General features: G+C 51.0%; 2 protein-coding genes across 2 annotated transcripts; one reads left to right on the forward strand and one right to left on the reverse strand.

Annotated features, from left to right (window-relative positions):
• The first annotated feature begins 1,039 nt into the window (after positions 1–1,039).
• Rita1 (RBPJ interacting and tubulin associated 1) lies at positions 1,040–3,767 on the forward strand. Its single transcript, XM_032886547.1, is given in 3 exon segments — positions 1,040–1,324; positions 2,845–3,320; positions 3,323–3,767. Coding segments are annotated over 3 exon segments (774 nt in total). The 5' UTR covers positions 1,040–1,055; the 3' UTR covers positions 3,352–3,767.
• A 1,560-nt stretch (positions 3,768–5,327) lies between these two features.
• Positions 5,328–22,224, reverse strand: Iqcd (IQ motif containing D). Its single transcript, XM_032886998.1, has 5 exons — positions 22,151–22,224; positions 11,655–12,462; positions 9,876–10,109; positions 8,056–8,127; positions 5,328–6,025 (listed from the first exon to the last, which is right to left on the reverse strand). Exons 2-5 carry the CDS (start codon positions 12,441–12,443, stop codon positions 5,678–5,680), a joined length of 1,443 nt encoding a protein of 480 aa, XP_032742889.1. The 5' UTR covers positions 12,444–12,462; positions 22,151–22,224; the 3' UTR covers positions 5,328–5,677.
• Positions 22,225–22,296: the final 72 nt, after the last annotated feature.

Here is a 22,296-nt window from a genome sequence, read left to right on the forward strand (position 1 = left end):
TGTACCAACTACGCTGGGCAGCCCCCCCAGGGGCGGGGCCTAATGGATGCACGCATGAGAGGGGGTGTGGCCCGTGGAACGTACCATCAGCGCGAGGGCGGGATGTACCAGTGCGCAGGGGCGGGGCTTCACTCCTGTTGCCCAGCAAGGGCTGTGTGTGGGCGCGTGTCGCCGGGGCGCGGCTGCGGATTTTGTGCTATGCGGGAATTTGTGGTGAAGATTATGCTTGCTGGCCAGAGGTCCCAGTAGGAAAAGCTCCTAGCATGAAATTCCCGGGACGCCTGCGCTTTCCGCTTTGTAAGCTGTCTGGTGCGTGCTACTCCGCTGTTTGGAGCCTGAGTTGTAATCGGGGAAAATGGATTTAATCTGAAGGACCGGTTGGCGAGGACTAGAACGCACCACGCTTGCAAAGCGCTTTGCACAAGGTAGGCATGGGGGCGACAGTGGCTTGGGAGCCCCTTTCCCTCTTCCACCGTAATTAGTTTGTCTGGTGCCATTCCCCTGCACGCCCATAGTCGTTCTATAAATATTTGTTGAGCATACACTGTAGGCTATAATTGTGTATCTATTTATTCATTAAATATTTGCTGACGGCATTTCCCCCTGTCACAACTAAGAAGACAGGAGTGCCTGCTTAGCCTGCGGCATGCACAAAGCACGGGGTTCGAACCCATGCACCTCAGACGCCAGGAGGTCGTGCAGTTCTTCGTGGGAAGTAGAAGCGGGAGGATCCGGAGTTAAAGGTCATTCTTGGCTATATAATAGACTTCAATATAATGGGTTTCAGGCCACCTTGGGGTACTGAAACCGGGTGGGGGAGGGGCCAGAAAGTGAAGCATTTCCGAGGTGCCCAATGAACAACAGTCGCTTTCCCTCAGCAAGAAAAAGCCCCTTTTGCCCTTGGGTTTGTTATTGCAAGAAGCTACTCTTACTTGGCCCTGCCCTTAGCTCACTCTGACCCTCCAGGGAGCCCTGGAGGCTGAATCTGGCAGGCACAGTAAATCCACTGGGCAGCCTGAAGACCCCGGTGGAGGTGGAACTGGCCCAGCGTCGGAATGCAGGCACTCCACCTTCAGCACCGCAGCCCGGGCAGCTACCGGGTCAAGGCCAGGGCATCCTATGTGGATGAGACCCTGTTTGGCAGCCCAACAGGAACCCGGCCAACTCTACCAGACTTTGACCCACCCTGGGTGCAGAATTGTAACAGATCTAGAGGAGTGAGCCCAGGACCCCCAAAGGTCTCTCTGGCCAAGAGAGACTGTGAGTCTCCCTCCTCCAGGGGCAGCACCCCAAACCTCACACCAAGGAAGAAAAACAAATACAGGTAAGGTTGGGGGTGGTAGCATTGCACTCCTGTACTGAGGGTGGCTGTCTTGGTCCCTTTCCTGATTGCCCTGATGAAGTACTCTTGGCAGAAGAAACTTGGGCGAGAAAGGGTTTATTCCGGCTCACAGACGGCTCGAGTGGCTCTCCGTAGTTATAAGAAGTCTCAGCAGTGTGGGGTGGACATGGCTGGTCATGTACTGTGTGTTTGCTGCTCAGTACTTTCTCTTACTTTCAGTCCCAGGGCATGTGACCCACCTCTTCTGACATCCCAGGCATGTGCATCTGACACCCCACATGGTGCACACGGACTTGCCTATGGGTGCATGTGCATTAAACACTAGTGCTCAGGGGAAGGCCTGTTGTAGGCATGCCCGAGGGCCAGCCTGACTTAGCGGATCACTCTCTGCGGGCCGCTCTCCGTGGTTCCAGATCCTGCCAAGTTGACAGTTGAAACTGACCATCAGAGTAGCTGTCAGGCCTCCTGGGACTGAGTGCTAGGGACCTGCTGTGTGGCCATGGCCAAGCGCCTTGGTTCTCTGAGCCGTGTGTTTCCTCATGGCACTTGGGGCAATGTTGGCACAGCAACTGGTGCTTGGGAAGGTCTGGATGAATGGTGGTGTGGGCTGGTGAGACGGCTCAGTGGGGAAGGGTTCTTGCCTCGAGCGCCTGGTGGCCTACGATTGCTGGAACCTTCATAAAGGTGGAAGAGAACTGACTCCAGAGTTGACCTCTGACCTCTACTTGTGCGCCTCTGTCTGCATACACACACACATACCCACACCATACACAGGACAATAATAAAAATTTTTAAAAATCTTCAAAGGAGATTTTTTGGGGGAAAAAACTATTCAACCAAAGAAAAAAATGTATCTCTATTGAGCTCATATGGACTTTTTTGAAAAAGGTACAATTGTATTTGGCTGTTTTTGGGTTGGGGGGCGTATACTGGTGGAGGTCAAAGGACAACTTATAGGAGTCAGTTCTTTCCTTCTACCATGTGGAGCCTGAGGATCAAAACTTAGGCTGTCAGTCTTGGCCACAAGCACCCTTACCCACTGAGCCATCTTGCTGGCCCACGTTCCTATTGTCCCTAAACAAGTGCCTGCTACTTCTGTTTATGAAGCACTTAATGGACCTAATTGCTCCATTAATCTGGAGCCGAGCAGATTCAGGATGGTGTCTGTCATTTGATGCACAAGACTTGAGCATGTACGGATAGAGATTCATGGGGGGGGAAGAGGGGGCTGGAGTGGTCTACCCTGTCCCCCCACCTCCACCATATCAATGAATGACCATATTGGGACTCTCGATGGTGAGGCTCATATGAGGTCTCCTCTTAGGACTGCTCCCCTCTCTAGGAGATGAGACAGAGAAGCTCCAAGCTGTTTTGGGCTGATACCTGTATTAAAGAATAAGTCCAGCTTATTCCGAGGGTGCCAGGCAGGCTCTGCTGCTTTGGTGTCTGGTGGGCTGTGAGGTTGTAGAGGACTTTAAGGTCATTGCCCTTCTCTTTTCCAGGTTGATTGGCCACACCCCATCCTACTGTGATGAGTCACTGTTTGGCTCCCGGCCACAGGGCACCAGCAAGGAGAGGTCTCGGACAGCCATGGAGGATGCGGCCAAGCTCCGGACCCTTTTCTGGACCCCACCAGCCACCCCTAGGGGCAGCCACTCACCTCGCCCCAGGGAGACCCCACTGCGGGCCATTCACCCAACTGGACCTCCCAGGACAGAGCCCAGAGTGGCCACAGGCTCCCAGATGGTGTCCCGGGATGGGCTGGATGCTCCCCGCTCTCTGGGACAGAGGCGTTCCCATTCACTCACCCACCTAGCTGTCCCCAGCACGGGTCATCCAGCTTCCAGTGCCCCCCAGACCAATGGGCCTTGGAGTCCCCGGCCTTACACATCAGGGGCGACTGTCCAGAGTCCCCTGGTCACTCGCAAGGTATGCTCAGGCAGTGTTTCGGGGCCAACTACCCCTCAGCGAGGGGCCTGCCCCAAAAGCCAAAGCCTCCTTGGAAATGACATTCTTACCAGGTAAACCTTTGGCTCAAAGCCAGGACTCAAGCTCAGGTGTGGTCCTCTGGAGACAATGGTCCCTAGGGCCTCCAAATGCTGGAGAAGCCTCCACGGGGCTCCATGGTAAGGATGGGCCATATTTTCCCTAGTCCCCACAAGCTCAGGATGTCCCCAGCCTTCTCTGCAGGGTATTTGGGGTCCTTGAGATAGATGTCTCTGTAGCCATGTGTCAGTCTCCCGGCTTCTGCGTTGGTGCCAAGCCCCACCCAGTTCCCTACAAAGGGTTCAGTTTCCACAGGGGTCTGAAGGTCTTAAGGGAGGGTCCTGGGCTGTATGTGGACCTCAGGGGTGGGACCCGGGGAGACATTATTTTAATATTCATGTATTTATTCCACGTATTAAATGTATTTGGATCGCCAAAACCGGTAGCATGTTACTTTTTCCCCCCTTAACTAAAGGCCTCAGTCGATTTCAGTGGAGTTAAACAGGGCAACGGGTGATCAGAGGATGTGACAGAAATGTCAGTGGCTGCTAATGCCTCAAGTAATGCTGTCTGTCCAAGGCCTGTCTCAGTCCTTAGACACCACACGTAAGTGGGTGGGTACGAAGTAAGAGTCCCTTGCTAGCAATTGTCTTGTTAGGGAGGTGGGGATATACCTCGTGGTAGTGTTTGCCTAGCATACATGAATGGTGCCCTGGATTCAGTCAGTCCCCAGTAACCCCCACCCCAACAAAACAAAACAGGGCTTAGTGATAAGCCAAGTAGAGTAGAGGCTCCTGGGCACACGCATGCACGCACACATACAAACAAACACACACACACACACACACACACACCAGCACACTGCAGGGGGCCCTGGGCCTCAAGCTTCACCCAAGGTCCTGAATCCTTCCCTGGATGATGGGCATAGGCCCTTGAGCCTCCCCTCCCTCCCTCCCTGAGCATTCCAGAGAGCGTTGTCTAGGGGTAGCTAGGCCCAGGGACATGTGTACTCACCTGCAGAGGTGCCAGGGCCACGCCCAGGCACAGACACACTTTGTGCTTTAGCTGTGTAGGAGATTTAAGCTTCTAGAGCTTTCACAAGGAATTGGTTAGTTTACCTCTTGTTTTTCTGTCCCGTCCTTCCATGTTGATAGACATGGGCTAGAAATAGAAACACATTCTTCTCCTGTCTATGCTAAAGGTTAGCTGAAGCCCAGGGTGATGCCACGAGGTAGCCGATGCCAGGTCTGGAGTCTGGTTGGCATTAAGTGTCAGAGCAGTTGGGGCTGATGGAAATGGGGCAGCCCAACAGAAACCACAGGAGTGGAGGAAGGGAGGCTGGAGAGAGGAGGACCCAGCAGCTAAGAGCGCTTACTGCTATTCCAGAAGACCTGGGTTTGGTTCCCACATCAGATGCCTGTAACTGCAGTTGCAGGGGAGCCAGCACCCTCTGACCTCTGCAAGTACCAGGCATACATGTGACGTATATATAAAGGCACGCGTAAATGTGCACGCACACACAGTTTAAGAAAAATAAAGTTGGAATGGACGGGGAGGCTTGTGGGTTAGAACGTACAGCTCTGTCAGAGGGCCTGTGTTCAGATCTCAGCACCCTCTCAAGTGGTTCACACGCCTTTAGCTCCAGTGCCAGTGAATCATGCCCCCAGCTGTGGCCTCCGTAGGCACACCACAGAAATAAAATAAACCCTTTTCTGGTTTTGCAAGACAGGGTTTCCCCCATTGTAACTCTGGCTGTCCCAGAACTAGCTTTGTAGACCAGGCTAGCTTCAAACTTACAGAGATCTGCCTGCCTCTGCCTGAGTGGAGAGATTAAAGCCAAGGCATGGGCCACTAGTGTTCTCCCCCCCACACCCCAATTTTTCAATAAAGACTCGGGAGAATGGGATCCAAAGTTTGCACCCTCGTCAGGATGTTGCACCCATGCGCACACCCAGCCTCGGTCTGGGCAGACACGTCTGTTGATTGGTGAGCCATTGAGTATGGTTTAAAATGGGTTTATTGCTTTTTTATTACTTATATGTTTTTAAGGTTTCTGTTATATATGTGAATACACTGTCGCTGTCTTCAGACACACCAGAAGAGGGCATCGGATCCCATTATTGATGGTTGTGAGCCATCATACGGTTGCTGGGAACTGAACTCAGGACCTCTGGAAGAGCAGTCGGTGCTCTTAACAGCTGAGCCATCTCTCCAGTCCTGTTATTTGTTTTTTAATTTTAGCCATCATTAAAGCCAGGGATAGATGGGGTGGGGCAGAATGGGGGTATGGTCGTGACAGGGTAGGGTGTGGTTGAAGCTTGGCTGGGGCAGGGCCAGACCAGGCAGCGGTCACTTCTTGCTTTTACCCTTGCCCTTGGCTTTTTTCTCCTTGCCCTTCTCTTCCTTGGTCTTCTCCTTGCCCTTCCCCTTGTCTTTGCCTTTGCTCTTGACCCGCTTCTTCTTCCTGGACCTGAGCATGGAGCGCACCAGGTAGCCCTTCCACATGGCCTGGATGAGCGTGGCGGCTCTCACCATGCGCACCATCTCGCGCTCTGCCTCTACGCGCTTCTTGGAATTGATCTCGCTCTCGGCGCGGATCTGAGAGAACTCTTCCACCAGCACTGCATGCCTCTCCTTCAGCTCCTCCAGCTGCAGCTTCTCCTCCTTGTGGATGCTCTCCAGGTCCTCGTATTCTTCCTAGGTGAGGGGCATGGCTGGAGGTGTGCAGCAACTGGCACGGCCTCCCTGTTCCGGGAGCCCGGGAGCCCGGGAGCCCGGGAGCCCGGGAGCCCGGGAGCCCGGGAGCCCGGGAGCCCGGGAGCCCGGGAGCCCGGGAGCCCGGGAGCCCGGGAGCCCGGCTTCCACCCCAGCCTCTGATCCTATTTATACCTGGGGTCACTCCAGGAAAGACCTGACTGAGCGGATCTCGGAATGGAGGGAGGAACAAGGGTTATGACTTGTGCAAACATGTGTGCTTTTGTTCTCGTGTAAATGCACATGTAAATGAATGAAGTGTGTGTATGCGGGCTTGCGCTTGCGCTGTGACTGTAGGCGGAGGCTCGAGGTCAAGGTCAGATGTCCTCCTCGGTCTCTCCACTCTACTTTCTGAGGCAGACTCTGTCTCTCTAAACCTGGAGCTTGCTGATGTGCCTGAGCTAGCTGGACAGCAAACCCCTAGGATCAGCCTGTCTCTGCCTCTCCAGGGCTGGGATTACAGGTGCACATTTCCACCTTCGCTTCTTACATGGGTGCCAGGTCCTTGTGTTTGCGTGGCAGACATCCTACTTAACTGGCACCTAGTTTTGAAGTCTAGCTTGTCTTCACCTTTACAATATTCCCCTCGAGGCTTCCGGTTTTCCTCCTTTGAAACACTGGGACAATTCCAAATACCAAGGGCCAGTTTTCTCGGATCAAGTGACCTTTGGGCTTCAGTATGAACTGGCTTCTCACAGACACCTGGATTGGAAGCCTGGTACCCACTAGGTGGCACTGTTGAGTAGTGACTGAATCAGGAAAGCTCCAACCTCTGTGGGCTGGGTACCCAGTGGAGACATGAGCGCTAAACAGACAGGAGGGCCCTTGTGGGAAGAAGTCTCTTGTGGAGAGGGAGTGGGGCAGGCCCTTGAAAAGTGTCTTCTTCTTGGTCTGTGTGTCTCCCTATCTTCTCCTTCTCTTCCTCCTCCTCCTCCTCCTCTCTTTCCTCTCATTCCCAGCTACTCTGTCCCCTTCCTTCCTTCTCTCTATACCTCCCTCCCACCAGCATCTACTAAAATGGGCAGAACACTTTGAGGACAATTGCTGGGCAGACAGAGACCCTGCCACAAAGGACCCTGTGGCTCTCAATGGACTCTGTCTGTAGGGTTTGTTTTGTAGGACTATACTCTCTGCACATTAGACAGATGCTGAGCCACTCAGCAGCATTCCCCAGCCACACAACCACTAGTGGGACCCACGAAACAAGACCAACACCCGTGCAGCTCCGGTACCAGGAGGACACCATGGTCAGGCTGAGAGGGACCCTGCTCGATTTTCTCTGGGCAGACCTGCCCTGGTGTGACTCCTCTGCTCTCTAATAGGTCAGGGCCAGCTGCCACCTGTGTCACCTGCAAGTGGGTGGGGCCATATGGGCTCCCATCGCAGATCAGGACTTCATCTAGACCCAGTTCACAGCTCAGATTCGGCAAATGTGTCTCAGTGACCCTACCGCCGGGATCCCAGGACAGAAGTACAGCCTGTGTTCCTCACGGTCCGATGCGAGCTGGAAATATCATCAGCTCATGAGTGACATCAGTTTGAAACCTTCAGGGGACAGTGAGGACTCTTTCGATTCCCTGCCTTATCCTGGAGCCTGGCACCTAGACCTTTCAGGGACATAGTGACAGAGGCAGGAGAGCAGGCAGGAGCTGAGCCAGGCTAGAGGAGAGGACTACAGGAGGCGGGAGGGGGGAATGTTGTTAGGTAGAGCCATGGGCTTCAGGATGAATCTGGATTTCAGTGGTTTCCACTTTTCCTCTCCTCCTACCCTGCACCCTCCACACACACACACAGACAGACACACACACACACATACACACACCCCTCATATATCTACCACCCACACCTGGACATGCCCGTACAGGCAGAGTTCTCCAGAGGAGGCGCAAACCTGGGTCACGTGAGCTGTTCCTTCCCACCCCCCCCAACCCCCCATCCCTCCCTATCCCTCAGGAGGGAACCCCAGCACGTACCTGCTTCTCGTTCATCTCCATGTCATATTTCTGGATCCAGTTCTCAATTTCTGTCTCCACTTTGTATTTTTTCTTAAAACAAAAAAGTCCAGGGCCTGGGTAAGTTGGCTCAGAAGGTAGGTAGAGGCACTTAGGACTTAAGTTTAATTCTCTGGTGCCACAAGGGGGCAGCAGGGAGCTGATAACAGAGTTGTTCTCCAATCTCCACACTGGTGTTGTGGTACACGTATGTACGCAGGTACATACATATACACACAAACACACATGCATACTACACACAATAATAATTTTTAAAGGGTTAATCCCAGCTGGAGGTGTGGCTCAAAACCATTGCCTAGCACGAACCCCAGGACTTACAAATTAAATTAAAAAAACATTTGGGGCTGGGGAGAGGGCTCAGCAGTTAAGAGCACTAGTTTCTCTTCCAGAGGACCCAGGTTCAATTCCCAGTAACCACATGGTAGCTCACGACTCTCGGTAACTCCAGTTCCAGAGGATCAACATCATCTTCTGAGCCTCTTAATTAATTAATTTTTTAATTAAAACATTTGAGTTACATTTATTTATTGTGTGTGTGGGGGAGGAAAGTGGACATGCATCAGAAGACAGCTTGCAGGAGTTGGGTTCTTCCTGCCACCACATGGGTCTGGGGGATCAGAGTCCAGCTCCACAGCAGGCTCCTGTTACAGGCCGAGCTCTCTTGCTGTGCCCCCCCCCCAACTCCCCCATCCCAGTGCTATGTTTTGAGGTGATGAAGTAGTTTGGAGCTGGACAGGTTGCAGGAAACTGCAGAAGTGACATCGAGTGGACCGCTTTTAAATGGATATTTGTATTTTATGGGGTTTTTTTTAAAGATTTTATTTATTCCATGTATGTAAGTACACTGTTGCTGTCTTCAGACATACCTGAAGGGGACATCGGATCCCATTATGGATGGCTGTGAGCCACCATGTGGTTGCTGGGAATTGAACTCAGGACCTCTGGAAGAGCAGTCAGTGCTCTTAACCGCGGAGCCATCTCTCCAGCCCTTTATGGGGGGGGGTTTAACTCAAATAAGAAGAAGCAGGTCCCTGGGTGTCATGATGGGCACCTGTGGTCACATCGCAGCCCTTGGCAACGAGGGGCAGCAGACTGCTGTGAGTTGAAGACTTCCTTGGGGTACACTGACTGACACGGTCTTTTCTTGGGTGTGTGTGTGTGTGTGTGTGTGTGTGTGTGCGCGCGCGCGCGTGCAAGCATTCACAAAAGCAATCGTGAGCTATGGGCAGAGGGCAGAGGACACTTGCAGGAACTGATTCTCTCCTACCACGTGGGTCCTGGGAATTGAACTCAGGGGATCAGGTTGGACAGGCTGAATTCAGGGAGACCCAAGGCCCTCTGGGATCGTCCACGAATTTAGGGCAGACAGACCTTAGCATTTTGTCTAGAGACACACAACTTTCATGAGGTGCTCAGAGGGCCAGGACACTGGAAAAGACTGTGGCTGGTCTGTAAGAAGGTATCCTCGGAAAAGGATATGAAAGGTGGTCGGGGCATGGCTGAGATCGGAAGCTAATGAAACAGCCCTGCTTGGCACATGCGCACTGCACACACTGTGCCCAGACTTTCACCTGTGTTTCCTCAGAGCTCATTGGACCCAGACATAGAGGGGTCCTTTCCACTTTGCCTGAGGCTCATGAACTACTTCAAGTAGGGGTCATCATCCCTCAGGCTCAAGGGGTGCTATCCCCTCCTGCCACCCAGGAGATACCACCTGTCTTGGTCTTCCGCACCCCTGGGCCAGCCCCGCCTCCCATTGCGCCCCTGAGACCTCAGGGCACCTTCCTTAGTGCCTGCTCCGCCTCCCGGTTCTCCATGACCAGGTTGTGGTACTGTGCACGAAGCGCCAGGATGTCTTGATGCGTCTTGGCCTGCCTGGCCTGAGAGGCCCGGTAATCCACCTTCTGCTGCTTCTCTGCCTCCTGCTTCGTGCGGAGAAGGCTGTTCTCCGAAAACTTGAACACCTGGTGCAGATGGTTCTTCAGTTCCTGGATCACAAAGTTCTCCTTCTCCACCTAGGCCGGGACGGATGAGGACAGGGCCCTATTAATAACCACACAGCACCCCCCTCCCCCAATCACAGAGCAGCTGGTCTTTGGCTGTGTCCCTTCCCTCTTAAGGTTCCAAACCAGCTAGGTTTATGCCTGTCTCAGGCCTGGGACCACATGCTCGCCTCCCCCAGGAAAGGGGTTGGTCAACTAAGGCCTGCAGCCAAATACAGATACTGTCCATGGCCGCATCCATGCTAGCTAGCAGCAGAGGCTTGTTGAGCCCAGCGTGTGGATGTGTGACCCTTTGGAGATGGGATGGGGAGCCAGAAAGAAAGACGGCCGCTGTTGCTCACCTGTGGCAAGTGTGCAGGAAGACAGTAGCCACCGAAGACCCACAGCTAACGAGATGCGACAGATCTGAGACTCGTTATAATACGCTAACTAGTAAAGTCTGGGTGGGGGGTGGGGCTGGCTAGAATGCACGTACGCACGCACTTTAAGCTGCCTGCAGCAGCTTTGGATATTCAAATATTCAGACCCTTCAGCAAGATGAAACACAGCTCTGTGTTCACAGCTATAGTGTCCTGCGTGTGTGCGTGCGTGTGCAGCCTCAACTGTCATCTACCGCTTTCTTTGGCTTGGAGCATGTGGGCTATGCTAGGCTGGTGGGCCACTGACTCCCAGGGGCCCTCCTGTGAGTGCCTGACCAGTACTGAGATGACAGAGGCATACCACCATGCCAGCTTTAAAAAAAAAAAAAAAAAAAAGAGTGGCTCTGAGGCTCACACTCAGGTCCCCTGGCTTGTGCAGGCGGCTTTGTCCTCACTGAGCCATGCCCAGCCTGGTGTGTGAGTGCAGTGCCTTGGGTGTCCAGAAGAGGGCGTGAGATTCCCCAGGAGCTGGGTGTCAAGGTGTTTGCAAGCTGCTGGACCTAGGGGCTGGGGACCGAGCTCTCTTGATCTGTAGCAATAACACCACTGGTTGTGGTGGTGCACGCCTTTAATCCCAACACTTGGGAGGCACAGGCAGGGGGTCTCCGTGAGTTCCATCTCTGGTCTATGGCATTCCAGGTCAGTCAAGACTGTATAGTAAGACCCTGTCTCAAACAGACCAAGCAGGCACTTTTAACCTCTGAGCCATTTCTCCGACTCCTTCCCCACGTGCCTGCTGTCTATCCTACCTGAGACAAAGGACCCACTTAGCTGGTGACACAGACACTTTGCCAACCCTTGGCTGGGAAGGTCTTCCTTGTTTGTCTAGCTCACCCCACCCCACCCCACCCCTCCTTTCTGTATCCTCCTTGCCTTAGTGACACTGTCCCTGGCCCTTCTGGATGGAGTTCAGTTCTCTTGTATCATCCCTTCATAGGGCCCTGTCCTTGTTCTTCACTGGACTCTGGAGGTTGGGCTTACAGGCATTACCTCATAGTAAAGTACTCAGAAGAATCTCTAAGGAATAAATGAAGGGAAGCTATTGGAACGCCATGAGAGAAAACCCAAGTCCTAAGGGGTTGGCCCATGTGGGTGCGGTTTCTTCCCTAACTTGGGGGGTGTGCTAGGGAGGTAATACCTCTGCCTCCTTGTTCTTCAGCACCTCGGCCAGCTCAGCCTGGAGGGCATCGATGATCTCCTGGTTCCTCTTGCTCCTCCGGGTAATGTCCTGTATGAACTGGTTCTTCTCCCTTACTTCCATGGGACTGGTGAGGAGCTTCTCAAAGAGGAAGCCCCGAAGCTCCACCAGACTGGTGAGGAGGCACTGGGCCCCTGGGCTTCTGCCTGGTGCCTGCGTGTGCAGCAGCCTGGCGAGCTGGGGCTCATTGATCAGAAGCCTCAGCATGGTCTTGGTGGAGTCTCGGAACTGGTGTGTCAGTGGCCAGAGGTTAGTCTTGTGCAACTCGATGGACAGTAGGCGTTCCTGGTTCCAGTCTTCCTCTGCTTCTTCCCCTTTCTCCAGCTCTTTTTGCTTCCTCTGCAGGATGCTGGCCTTCTCCACCAGGGCCTGACCAATGTTCAAATGCTCTCTTATGGCTTCTACAAGATTCTCCGGCAACGTGTCCTCTAGAGCCTCTGGGTGGGACTCCAGGTAGGACATCAGGGTTATCAGCTCTACCTTGTTTATGGCCTCGTCCAGGACCGACATGATCCTCTTGGCCTCAATGGTGTTGAGTTTGGATTTGGATGGGGCTAAGGTCTTCAAGGGCTCTGCTGGGACGAGACCTGTCTTCAGAGGGATTCTTTGGATGATCAGTCCGTGGTAGGATGGGGGTATGCTTAAGAGGTTTAAGGCCATCCCTGAGGCAGCTGCCTTTACCTCTGTATTTCCTGGCACTGAGGCGGCAGGCTTAGGGCTCCCTTGCATTTCACAATCTCCAGTAACTCTGCAAAGGAAGGGGTGGCTGATAGGCACATCACCGCTGACCATGACGACCACTGTAAGAACCTCAAAGCTACTTTGAGCTCTGTTGTCTTCGAGGTTTGGTCTGGTTTGGTTTGGTTTTGAGATATGGTCTCTTATAGCTTAGGCTGTCCCTTTCTCCTGATCCAAGGGCTATGATTATAGACATGTACCACCACCCCGTCAGGCTTACCTTTTAGCTTCGTGACGGTGCTTGAGCCAGCAGGGTAAGAAGCCTGAGGGGGGAGGTGAGTCCCAGGCACATAGATCAGGCAAGAGGCAGCTACTGTTCTGAGGTCTGACATATGGGGGTTACCCAAGAGGCAGAAACATAGAGAGCCCAGCTTCAGGCAGCTGAGGTCAGCCAACAGTGTCAGCAGCAGGAAGCCACATGTGCAGGGCTCACCGGGGGCAGCAGACCCCCGAGGAGTTGAAGCTGTGGCTGGAAGTGCTGCCCAACCAGAGAGTGGAAATGCACCCCTCCAGGAAACCAACTAAAGAGCCTGGGGTGTGGTGTGCCGCATCAGCAGCCCAGGACACAGAGGAGGCCGGGACAAGGAAGAGGACAGCTGTAGGTTACGACGGGACGCGGACGGAGCAGGATCGGCCACAGAATAGGAACAGACACGGACATGGTAGGACAGGTCACAGCTGACAGTGGGAGAAGGTCAAGCAGGGTGGGTGACCATGCACCAGCACACAACAAGAACATCTATGATCAGGTGTGTGTAGTGTGTGCATGTGTACAGAGTGTATGCATGTGTGTGTATATGTGCATGTGTGTGTCTACATATTACATGTCTATATGCAGGCAGGACATCTCTGCCTTATTTGAGACAGAGTCTTTCACTAAGCCTGAACCTGGCAAGCTTGAGCAGGCTGGCTGCCAGCAAGCCAGCGGGCTCACCTCCCCGATGCTGAGATTAGAAACTCTTGCCAATGTCCTTGGCTTTTTATGTGAGTTCTGGGGATGGAACTCACTTCATCGTGCAGACACCTACCTTCCCAATGCAGTCATGGCCTCTGATCCAGGCCAGGTGATTTGGGGGTATTGACTTGAAAACTAGGGCAGAGTTGTAACAATAGCTTCAAAATACAGGGGAGAGAAAGCTTCATGGGATGGAAGACAGGCAGGGAGATGGCTGAGAGTTCAAGGCCTGCCTGAGTATGTTCTCAAGACTCCGGAAGGAAGGAAGGAAGGAAGGAAGGAAGGAAGGAAGGAAGGAAGGAAGGAAGGGGCGGAGATGGGCAGATCTCGTGAATTCCAGGCCAGCTTGGTCTACAGAGTGAGTTCTAGAAGAGCCAGCTCTACATTGAGAAACCCTGTGTCAAAAACGAACAAACAAACAAAGAAACAAACAATTCACCAGGTATGATGGGGCAAGCTGGTAATGCCAAGATTTGGAAGAAAAGACCAGAAAGAGAAGACGGAGGGAGGGAGGAAGGGAAGAGGAAGGAGGCTAGTCCCATTTTCCTGAAAACAAATCAAGTCCTCAACTAGAGGTTCTCTGTATGTGGGTCGAGATGCCCCTCCCCCTGCACGGGTTGCCTATCAGATACCTTGCATATCAAGATATTTACATTACGGTTATGAGGTAGCAATGAACTAATTTTATGGCGGGGGGGGGTCACCGACACAGGAGGAACTGTGTTAAAGGGCTGCAGCATTAGGAAGGTTGAGAGCCGCTGTGTGGACTCTGTTCTGAAACAGAAAGGGCATCAGGGTAACACTTGGGATGTCACTAAATCCAAGGTTTGGCGAACAGAACTGTATCGACCTACATATTTGTTTCTCTGTTTGAGAGTCTCATGTGGGACTTGCTGTGTAGCAGGTGATGCCCTTAAACCCCTGCCTCCATCCCGGAGGCCTGAGGACTGCAGGCCTGTGTGGTCAGTGGTCATCCTGGGCTAGCAATGTTACTTTCTTACTTCTGACCTATAAAGTAACATCGGGGGAGCTGAAGGAAGGATGCAGAGAACCTATATTATCCACAGTTGTTATGAAGTAAAAGGTTTGTCTTTAACTCAGTGGTGACATCAGAAATCAATAATCCTTTGGCAAGCTGGGTATAGGGGCACACACCTTTAATCCCAGCACTCAGGAGGCAAATGCAGGCAGATCTCTGAGTTTGATGCCAGCCTGATCTGTGGAGTGACTTCCAGGACAGTCAGGACTGCACAGAGAAATCCTGACTCTAAACAAAAGATTTAAGACAATTCCTGTGGCTTCGGGAGCACAGTGACTGAATCCCAGTCCTTGCTGGGGGACCTAGGTCTGGTTACCATGAGGGGGCTGGGCTCCCTTTACTGTAAGGCAAGACTCCTTGGATTTCAACAGGAAGCTCCTAGCACAAGGCTCGGACAGACATAATGTGTCTTCGACAGACAGCTGATATTCTATTATAGGTCCAGGGAAACCTAAGTGTGAGCTTGGAACATCATGGTGTCCTGAATGAGTGCCAGCCACAGCCCGGGTACCTAGCTCTGTGCTCAGCCTGCCCCTTCTTCATGCCCGTGCCCTGCTGACTGGTTCTGATCTCCCCACATGGACCAGATTAACTGTTACCTTTCCATTCTCCAAAGAAGCAGGGCCTGCCAACACCAGCAGGGGCTCATCAGGGTGTGTTACACACTTCTGTGACTTGGGGAAGCCTAGAGAGTATTTAGGGGGAGGGCAGAGGACTCCTTCTTAGACTCAGGCTCCTTAACCTTAGACTTGGACTCCTAGAGGTCTTAGTAGCCAGCATTGTAGGGGACAGTGGCCCTGATGTCTCTGTCTGCAGAGCTCTATGTACTCGTCAGATGAAGGCACCCAGGTTTCCTTCAGGTAGCCACCTCTCTCTGCCATAGGCACTTGTGGTTTGTGCAAAGCCCCACAGGGTGTGTGAAATCCTGGGTGCCCAGCCCTCGGAGCTATGCAGAGTTGGTGGGACGTTTCTTCTTTAAGAGGTGAGGTCTATTGGGGATTTCCTTTTGGGGGGATGGGTGGATGTTGAGACTGTGTAGCCTTGGCTGGTCTTGAACTCACCAAGATCCACCTGCCTCTGTCTGCCTCTAGGATTGAAAGGCATTGGTAACCATACCATACTCAACTGGCTCAAGGTTCTTGGGTCATTAGGGGTGTGCGCTTAAAGGGAACACTCACACTGTGTCTCTTTATCTTTATATCTCTCTCCCCTGCCCCCTCCCCCCCCACCCCGTCTCCAAACCACAGAGAAGTGAGCAAGCTTCTCTCTCACACACTCTGCCGTGATGCGATGCACAGTCCCACCACAGCCTCTTAAACAGTGGAACCACAGACCAGACCAGCTTTTGTCCCTTGCAAGTCATTCACCTCAGGGTCTTTGTCATGATGAGAAAGCTGAATGACACTATAGTCTTGGCGGAATGTCTATCAAATAGTCCTGTCCACTGTCTCTGGGGCAGGGGCTCTGGCTGAGGGGTGGGGAATGCTAAGCTCCCGGCTCCTTGTTTTCTTTGCCGCACCCAATCACTATTTATTTCTGTTTGCCATGAGAGAGGCTTAGCTTATCACGTATGCAATCGAAGCGATGATAAAAATGGAGGAAAAAGCTCTAAGTGAAGCCACAGGAGACTATCTTTAGCTCATCAGACCACAGATGGCAAAGTAAGGCGTCTAAGGACAGAGAAGAGAGGCGCCGGGTCTTGTTGTGAAGGATGGGAGGCTCCTTGGCCAATCAAAACGCACCCAGAGCCAGACCTTAGAGGCTGAAGACCCAGCTTGAGGTGGCGCCATATTGCTTCCCTGGGACTCGCTCATTCCCACTTCCTGCTCTCTCATCCCACAGTGAGCTCCCTAGGGGCCTTTTCCTGACAACAAAGTGTTCTGGAGAGCTGTGGTGTCTCTCCTCAGCCCCTCAGAGAAAGGGTCCCTGTACCGAGGCCACAGGACGAAGGAAATAAGTGTTGGACGGACGGATAGACGGATGGATGGATGGATAGGTGGGCTCACTTTTCCATGTTGTCCTCGGAGTTCTCCAGGAATCAATCAAAACTCCCAGAATTCCCTGGGAGACGGAGGTGGGAACTCAGAGCCACGGGGAATGCTTCCAATTTGCTTCCAGCCAAATTGCCTCTTTTGCTTTAAAGGGCAAGCTTGTTTTCTTTGATTACCACGATGCCCATCAGCTCTTGACAGCTCATTTGGGTGAACAGGGGGAGAAATGGGAGAAGGGGACGGTATGGGGAGAGGGGGTAGATGATGACGCCAGCGAAAATTACCCGAGAGTCGGCTCCTTGAATTCTAATATGATTGTTCCCTGTCCTTTGTGATACCACCAACCTTTGTTTGGAAATTGTTGCCAATCCAGCCTCCCTTTGGAAGGTTCCTGCCCAGGGAGTGAAGCAGGGCTGCTGCTGGACCATGGCTTTAATGGTCATGAATTCTATTGATTCATCTTTATCATGCAAATGTGCCTCCATTTCATTCAGATAGGCCTCTTGGATATTTATTAGTGTGCTCTTCTTTTGAAAAAAAAATCAGCTAAAGGAGCCCCCACAAACACTTGGAGAGAAGCTGGAAGAAACCCCATCACCTGTGACTATTTCACTGACCCCAACACTGGCTGGTGGGGAGGTCAGCTAGAGAGAGAGGTGTCTTGGTTCAAGAACCTTTTTTTTTTTTTTTTTAATACTAGCTAATGTTAGAATTTACCTATGTGCCCAACTATTCTAAATACATCCCAGCTCTCTGGGGGGGGGGAAGTTCAAGACCAGAAGTTCAAGACCACCCTTGGCTATACAGTGAGTTGTAGGCCACCCTGGTCTACATAGGGAGACTCTGTCTCAAACGAGATAAAAATCAAGAAGTACCCTTTGTTTTGTTTTGTTTTTTTGTTTGTTTTCAGGCAGGGTTTCTCTGTGTAACCCTGGTTGTCCCAAAACTCACTCTGTAAACCAGACTGGCCTTGAACTCATAGAAAGATTGGTCTGAGTCTGCCTTCTGAGTGCTGGGATCAGAGGTGGGCATCACTACTGCTGAGCTAAGACAGACTCTCTATGGATGGATGCTTTTGGTCCTTATAACCCTGCAAGGTCGTGTCATTTTCTCCGACTCATGGGTAAGAAAAGGGAGCTGAGACAGGTACAGGAGTCTAGTCAGTCATGCTGGAAACATCCATTCATGCTCAGTGGGTAAAGATGCTGGTTACCTAACACTGAGGACCTGAGTTCGACTCCTGCAGCCTGTAGTGGAAGAAGAGAACCAACTCCCCAGAGTTCTTCTTGACCTTGATACATGCGCGGTGGCATACCAGCACTCGCACACATGCATCATGGGTGCACCTATACATATGCATGCATGAGCACAGACACACACTACTAATATTACTACCACCACAACCACCACCACCACCGCTACTAAACCTTTTGTCTTACGCAGCTATCACATAGTTGATGCTCAGGGAATGGTTGGTTATTAGTAGATGAGGAGACAGTGGCCCTGCCTTCCCATCACTTCCTGCAGGATGATGCAGATGCAGTAATGAGGTCACAAGCCGGATCGGGTCCTCCATTAGACAGTCAACGTGTCACTTGGTGTCTTAGTTAGGGTTTCCATTGCTGTGAAGAGACACCATGACCAGGGCAACTCGTACTTTGGAAAACATTTGATTGGGGCTGGCAGACAGTTCATCAATCATGGTGGGAAGCATGGTGGCCTGCAGGCACACAGGGTGCTGGGGGAGCTGAGACTTCTGCATCTTGACCCACAGACAGCGGAAGGAGGCTCTGTACCACACTGGTGAACCTTGAGCATATACATGCCCTCAAAGCCCCGCCTCCACAATGACACACTTCCTCTGACAAGGTCACCACTCCTCCAATAAGACCACACCTCCTTCTAATCGTGCCACTCCCTGTGGCCAAAGATTCCAGCATGAGTCTCTGAGAGTCATACCTATTCAAACCACCACATTGGGGTTGGTTTTTTTGTTTGCTAGGCAGGATCTCATTATAAGGCTTATCACGTGATGCCCAGCCTTAGCCTCCCAAGTAGCTGGGAACTACATCTTGTGGATTATATGTGGTTTCTGGAGGCCCCAAGGACAGGCTTGTGGCAGAAAGGTGCTGGAAGTGGACTCGTCAAGAGATAGCGTCTCAGCTGTGACCGAGGCTGCAGAGCATCTGAGACAGATAGATGGTGGTCAGTAGCAACTGGGGATAGATGTTTACATGTTGCTTGTCCTGGTCAACAACCTTCTGCAGCTTGGAACAGACCTGGGCACAGTCCCCTGACTTTCTACAAGTTCCAAGGTGAAAAGAGGAAGCCAGTGGCTCACTGTGTGGTAACTGAGTTCACTTGAAGCCCAATCCCTGTGGTTCTCACCCAGTCGCATGGGTTTTGTGATCTGATCACCCTTTCCAGGCTTTGGCTACCCTTCTGTAAAATGGGGACACTCTTGTATGAATGTAATACTACCAAATATATCCGGCTTTTATGACTTTTATTACTAATGCAAAAAGGACAGGTAGGAGCTGGGGAGATGGCTCAGTGGTTAAAAGCGCCTGCTGCTCTTGCTGCGGATCAAGGTTTGGTTCTCGGTACACACATGGAGGCTCACAACCATCTGTATTTTCAGTTTCGGGGGACACAGTGCCCTCTTCTGGTCACTGACAGTACTGCACAATGACACACATAAATGCAGGCAAAACATTCATACACAGTAAATAAAATTATCAAAAGGAAGAAGTCCCGAAGTACGACTATGGTATATCATTTTGCAGACTGAACAGAATAGGAGCAGATGCAGGAGAATTCTGGGATTGTTGGCTTGCAACCTAGATGAGAAACTCAAGCCCCGGGTTCAGAGGAAAACCCTTCCTCAGAGGAACACACTGAGAGCGACAGAGGATATTTAATCTCTCTTCTGGTATCCATGTCAGATGCTTTGAAATCCTTTCTTGGTCACAGTGTGCTTTAGAGATGTGCTTTTCTGGTCATATATGACTCTACAGTTGATACTTTTGGTTGTTTCAAAAGGAAGGAAGGGCTGAGTGTGACACAGCTGATTAGCATGTTTGAAGTCCTGGGTTCCCTCATAGCACTAATGCATGTGCACATTTACATGTGCACACACACACATGCTCACACATGCATACACATATACATGCATACATTCACACATACAACCACATGAATATATATATACATGCATTCACACATATACATAAATGCACACACATACATGCACATATATAGGGATGCACACACACACATGAACACACATATACATGCATATACATATGCACATACATGCACATGCACACGCGATACACATATACATATGATTACATGACTACAAATACACATGCATACACAATACACATACATACATAATACACATCTGTATACATACATACGCTACACACACACAGGCAGATGCATACACAAGTATCATCACACAAATACACACAAGCAAGCAGGCACACACACACACATACACATGCACACACATCCATGGACACACATACATGCATAACACATACACACGTGCACACACATACACAAGCTAAATAAATGAAACTGAATTTAAAATGCAGGTTAGAGAGACAGCTCGGTAGGTAAAATGCTTGCTGCTTACGTATGTCTGCTGCTTGAATCTGAAGCTCCTTCACACCCGTGTAAAAGCCAGGTGACACACAGAATAAAAATAAATCCTTCATCTTTAAAGAAACATTAATTACCAGAGTGTAAGATATCAATATAATTAACGCCTGTGGGAAGCACAGAATTTGTATTTGCCTGGCATTTTGGTGCTGGGGATTAAATTTAAGGCCTCACATATGAGACACACTCAATGCCATCTGACTGCAGTTTGAGCCCACGTTATTCTTTCAATAATTAAACCTGTACTGAGACTAGAAGGAAAACACATTTCCTTGTCCATTAAAAGATGAAAAGTCTCCTGCACTTGGAAGAATTAGGGTTAAAATATTTTTGTTGGCTACAGGATCTAACCTGTTGCTATAATGAAAGCTGAAGTTCAGAGATATTTTCCTCTGATGCTGTTTCAAATGTTCTTGAATTGTAATCACGTTTGATTCCAAGAACACCCGCTAGGGTCTCAAAGAAAAAGTGAGCATGTGCCTGTGTGTGTGTGTGTGTGTGTGTATATCTATATGAGTGCAGGTGTCTTTGGGGCCAGAAGAGGGCGCTGGATCACCTGGAAGTCAAATTACAGTCAGTCAAATTACCTACTTTATGTGGGTGCTGGGAACTAAGGGTCTTCTAAAGAGCAGTCTGTGCTCTTATTGTCTAAGCCATCTCTCCAGCCTCCACTGACCACCCTAAGCACTCAATAAACCCCTGTTAAATGTGTGAATGATTCACTGTGCGAGCCAAGAGAATGTCCTAGGAAATGTTTAGACAGAGAGAGTTAGGGAAGAATGAGTCATTGCAGGGATCACTGCAATTAGCTGAGCAGTCATCCTGTGCCTGTGCCCATTCCCACCCTTCTTTGCCTCGTCTCATTCAATCTTCCCAAGAAATTCTTCTTTGTCTTCAGGATGCCCAAGGAAACCACATTTTAAGGATATGAGTGAAAATGTAACGTTAACCTCAAAGCAAAATCCTGTGTATCCAGAAAATAACCAGGCTGGAAAGATGTCTCTGTGTTTAATAGTACTGGCTGTTCTTGCAGAGGATCTAGGCTCTGTTCCTAGCATATACATACCAGCCCATAACTCCAGGTCCAGCGGATCCAGTGCCCACATCTGGCCTCCTCAGTCACAGCACACACACACATTGTGCACATACACTGCACACACATACATGTAGGCACCCACAGATACATAGAAAGTAAAAATAAATGAATCTTTAAGTTCTTTTAAAGAGTGTGTATGGCTCTTTCAGAGGACCAGAGTTTAGTTCCCTGAACCTAAGTTGGGCAGCTCATAACTCCCTGCTAGTAATTAATTTCAGCTCCGGGCTCTAGAGGGTACAAAATACTTTTTCTGTGTTCACATTCATACACCCCACCAACGCAAGCATAGTGATCAAAATAATAATAATAATGAAAACCTTTAAAAACTAACTAACTAGGGGTGGTGGCATATGCCTTTTCTTTTGGGTTCTTTTTTTCGGAGCTGGGGATCGAACCCAGGGCCTTGCGCTTCCTAGGCAAGCGCTCTACCACTGAGCTAAATCCCCAACCCCGACAAATGCCTTTAATCCCAGTACTCGAAGGCAAAGATTGGTGGATCTCTGTGAGTCTGAGGCTAGCCTGGTCAACAGAGTGAGTTCGAGGCTACATAGTGAAACCCTGTTTCAAAACCAAAACAAACAACAAACCCTTATTTTTAAGAATACACTGAAAGGGACCGTGCACCTCCGAACATAGTGGCGACAGTGGGCGCCAAACAAAACAACCCATCCCATTACTTGAACTAAATTCACTCTATGTCTTCATAAATGGTACCACTGAGGGATGAGGAGCGGAGCGATGAAATGACGACCAGGAGACAGGACAAGAGGATGCGCGGTGGTCTTTGCAGCAGGCCTAGAGGAGGCCTGGGTGGAGCTAGGGCAGGGGAGTGAGGCCCTGGAGCTGGATGGGATGGCAGTGGGGTGGGGACCCCTGGGGGTGTCACTGAACGGTGTGCTCGCTAGGTGCACACAGCCTGCAGCCCCGGGCTTTCCCACTGTCACTCACCTGCTCCACGAGCTGCAAGTTTCTCTGCCCACAGTTTCTCTCCCCACAGTTAACCAAGTCGGCGGCCCCTGTGTTGCTAGGTTACGAGCCACTCCTAGAAGGCGGGACTTTGCATTTGACTGACCTCCTTTTTCCCCATTCAACTT

This window comes from Rattus rattus, chromosome 16 (genome assembly GCF_011064425.1).
Source record: "Rattus rattus isolate New Zealand chromosome 16, Rrattus_CSIRO_v1, whole genome shotgun sequence".
Lineage (NCBI taxonomy): Eukaryota > Metazoa > Chordata > Mammalia > Rodentia > Muridae > Rattus > Rattus rattus.

Excerpts from the sequence above, each read along its gene's own strand:
- Iqcd (XM_032886998.1), bottom strand. The coding sequence starts at position 12,443 with ATGCAAGGGAGCCCTAAGCCTGCCGCCTCAGTGCCAGGAAATACAGAG. Across the intron at positions 10,110-11,654 it reads TGAAGAACAAGGAGGCAGAG|GTGGAGAAGGAGAACTTTGT; the intron begins GTATTACCTCCC and ends GTCCCGGCCTAG. Across the intron at positions 6,026-8,055 it reads TGGAGATGAACGAGAAGCAG|GAAGAATACGAGGACCTGGA; the intron begins GTACGTGCTGGG and ends CCCCTCACCTAG.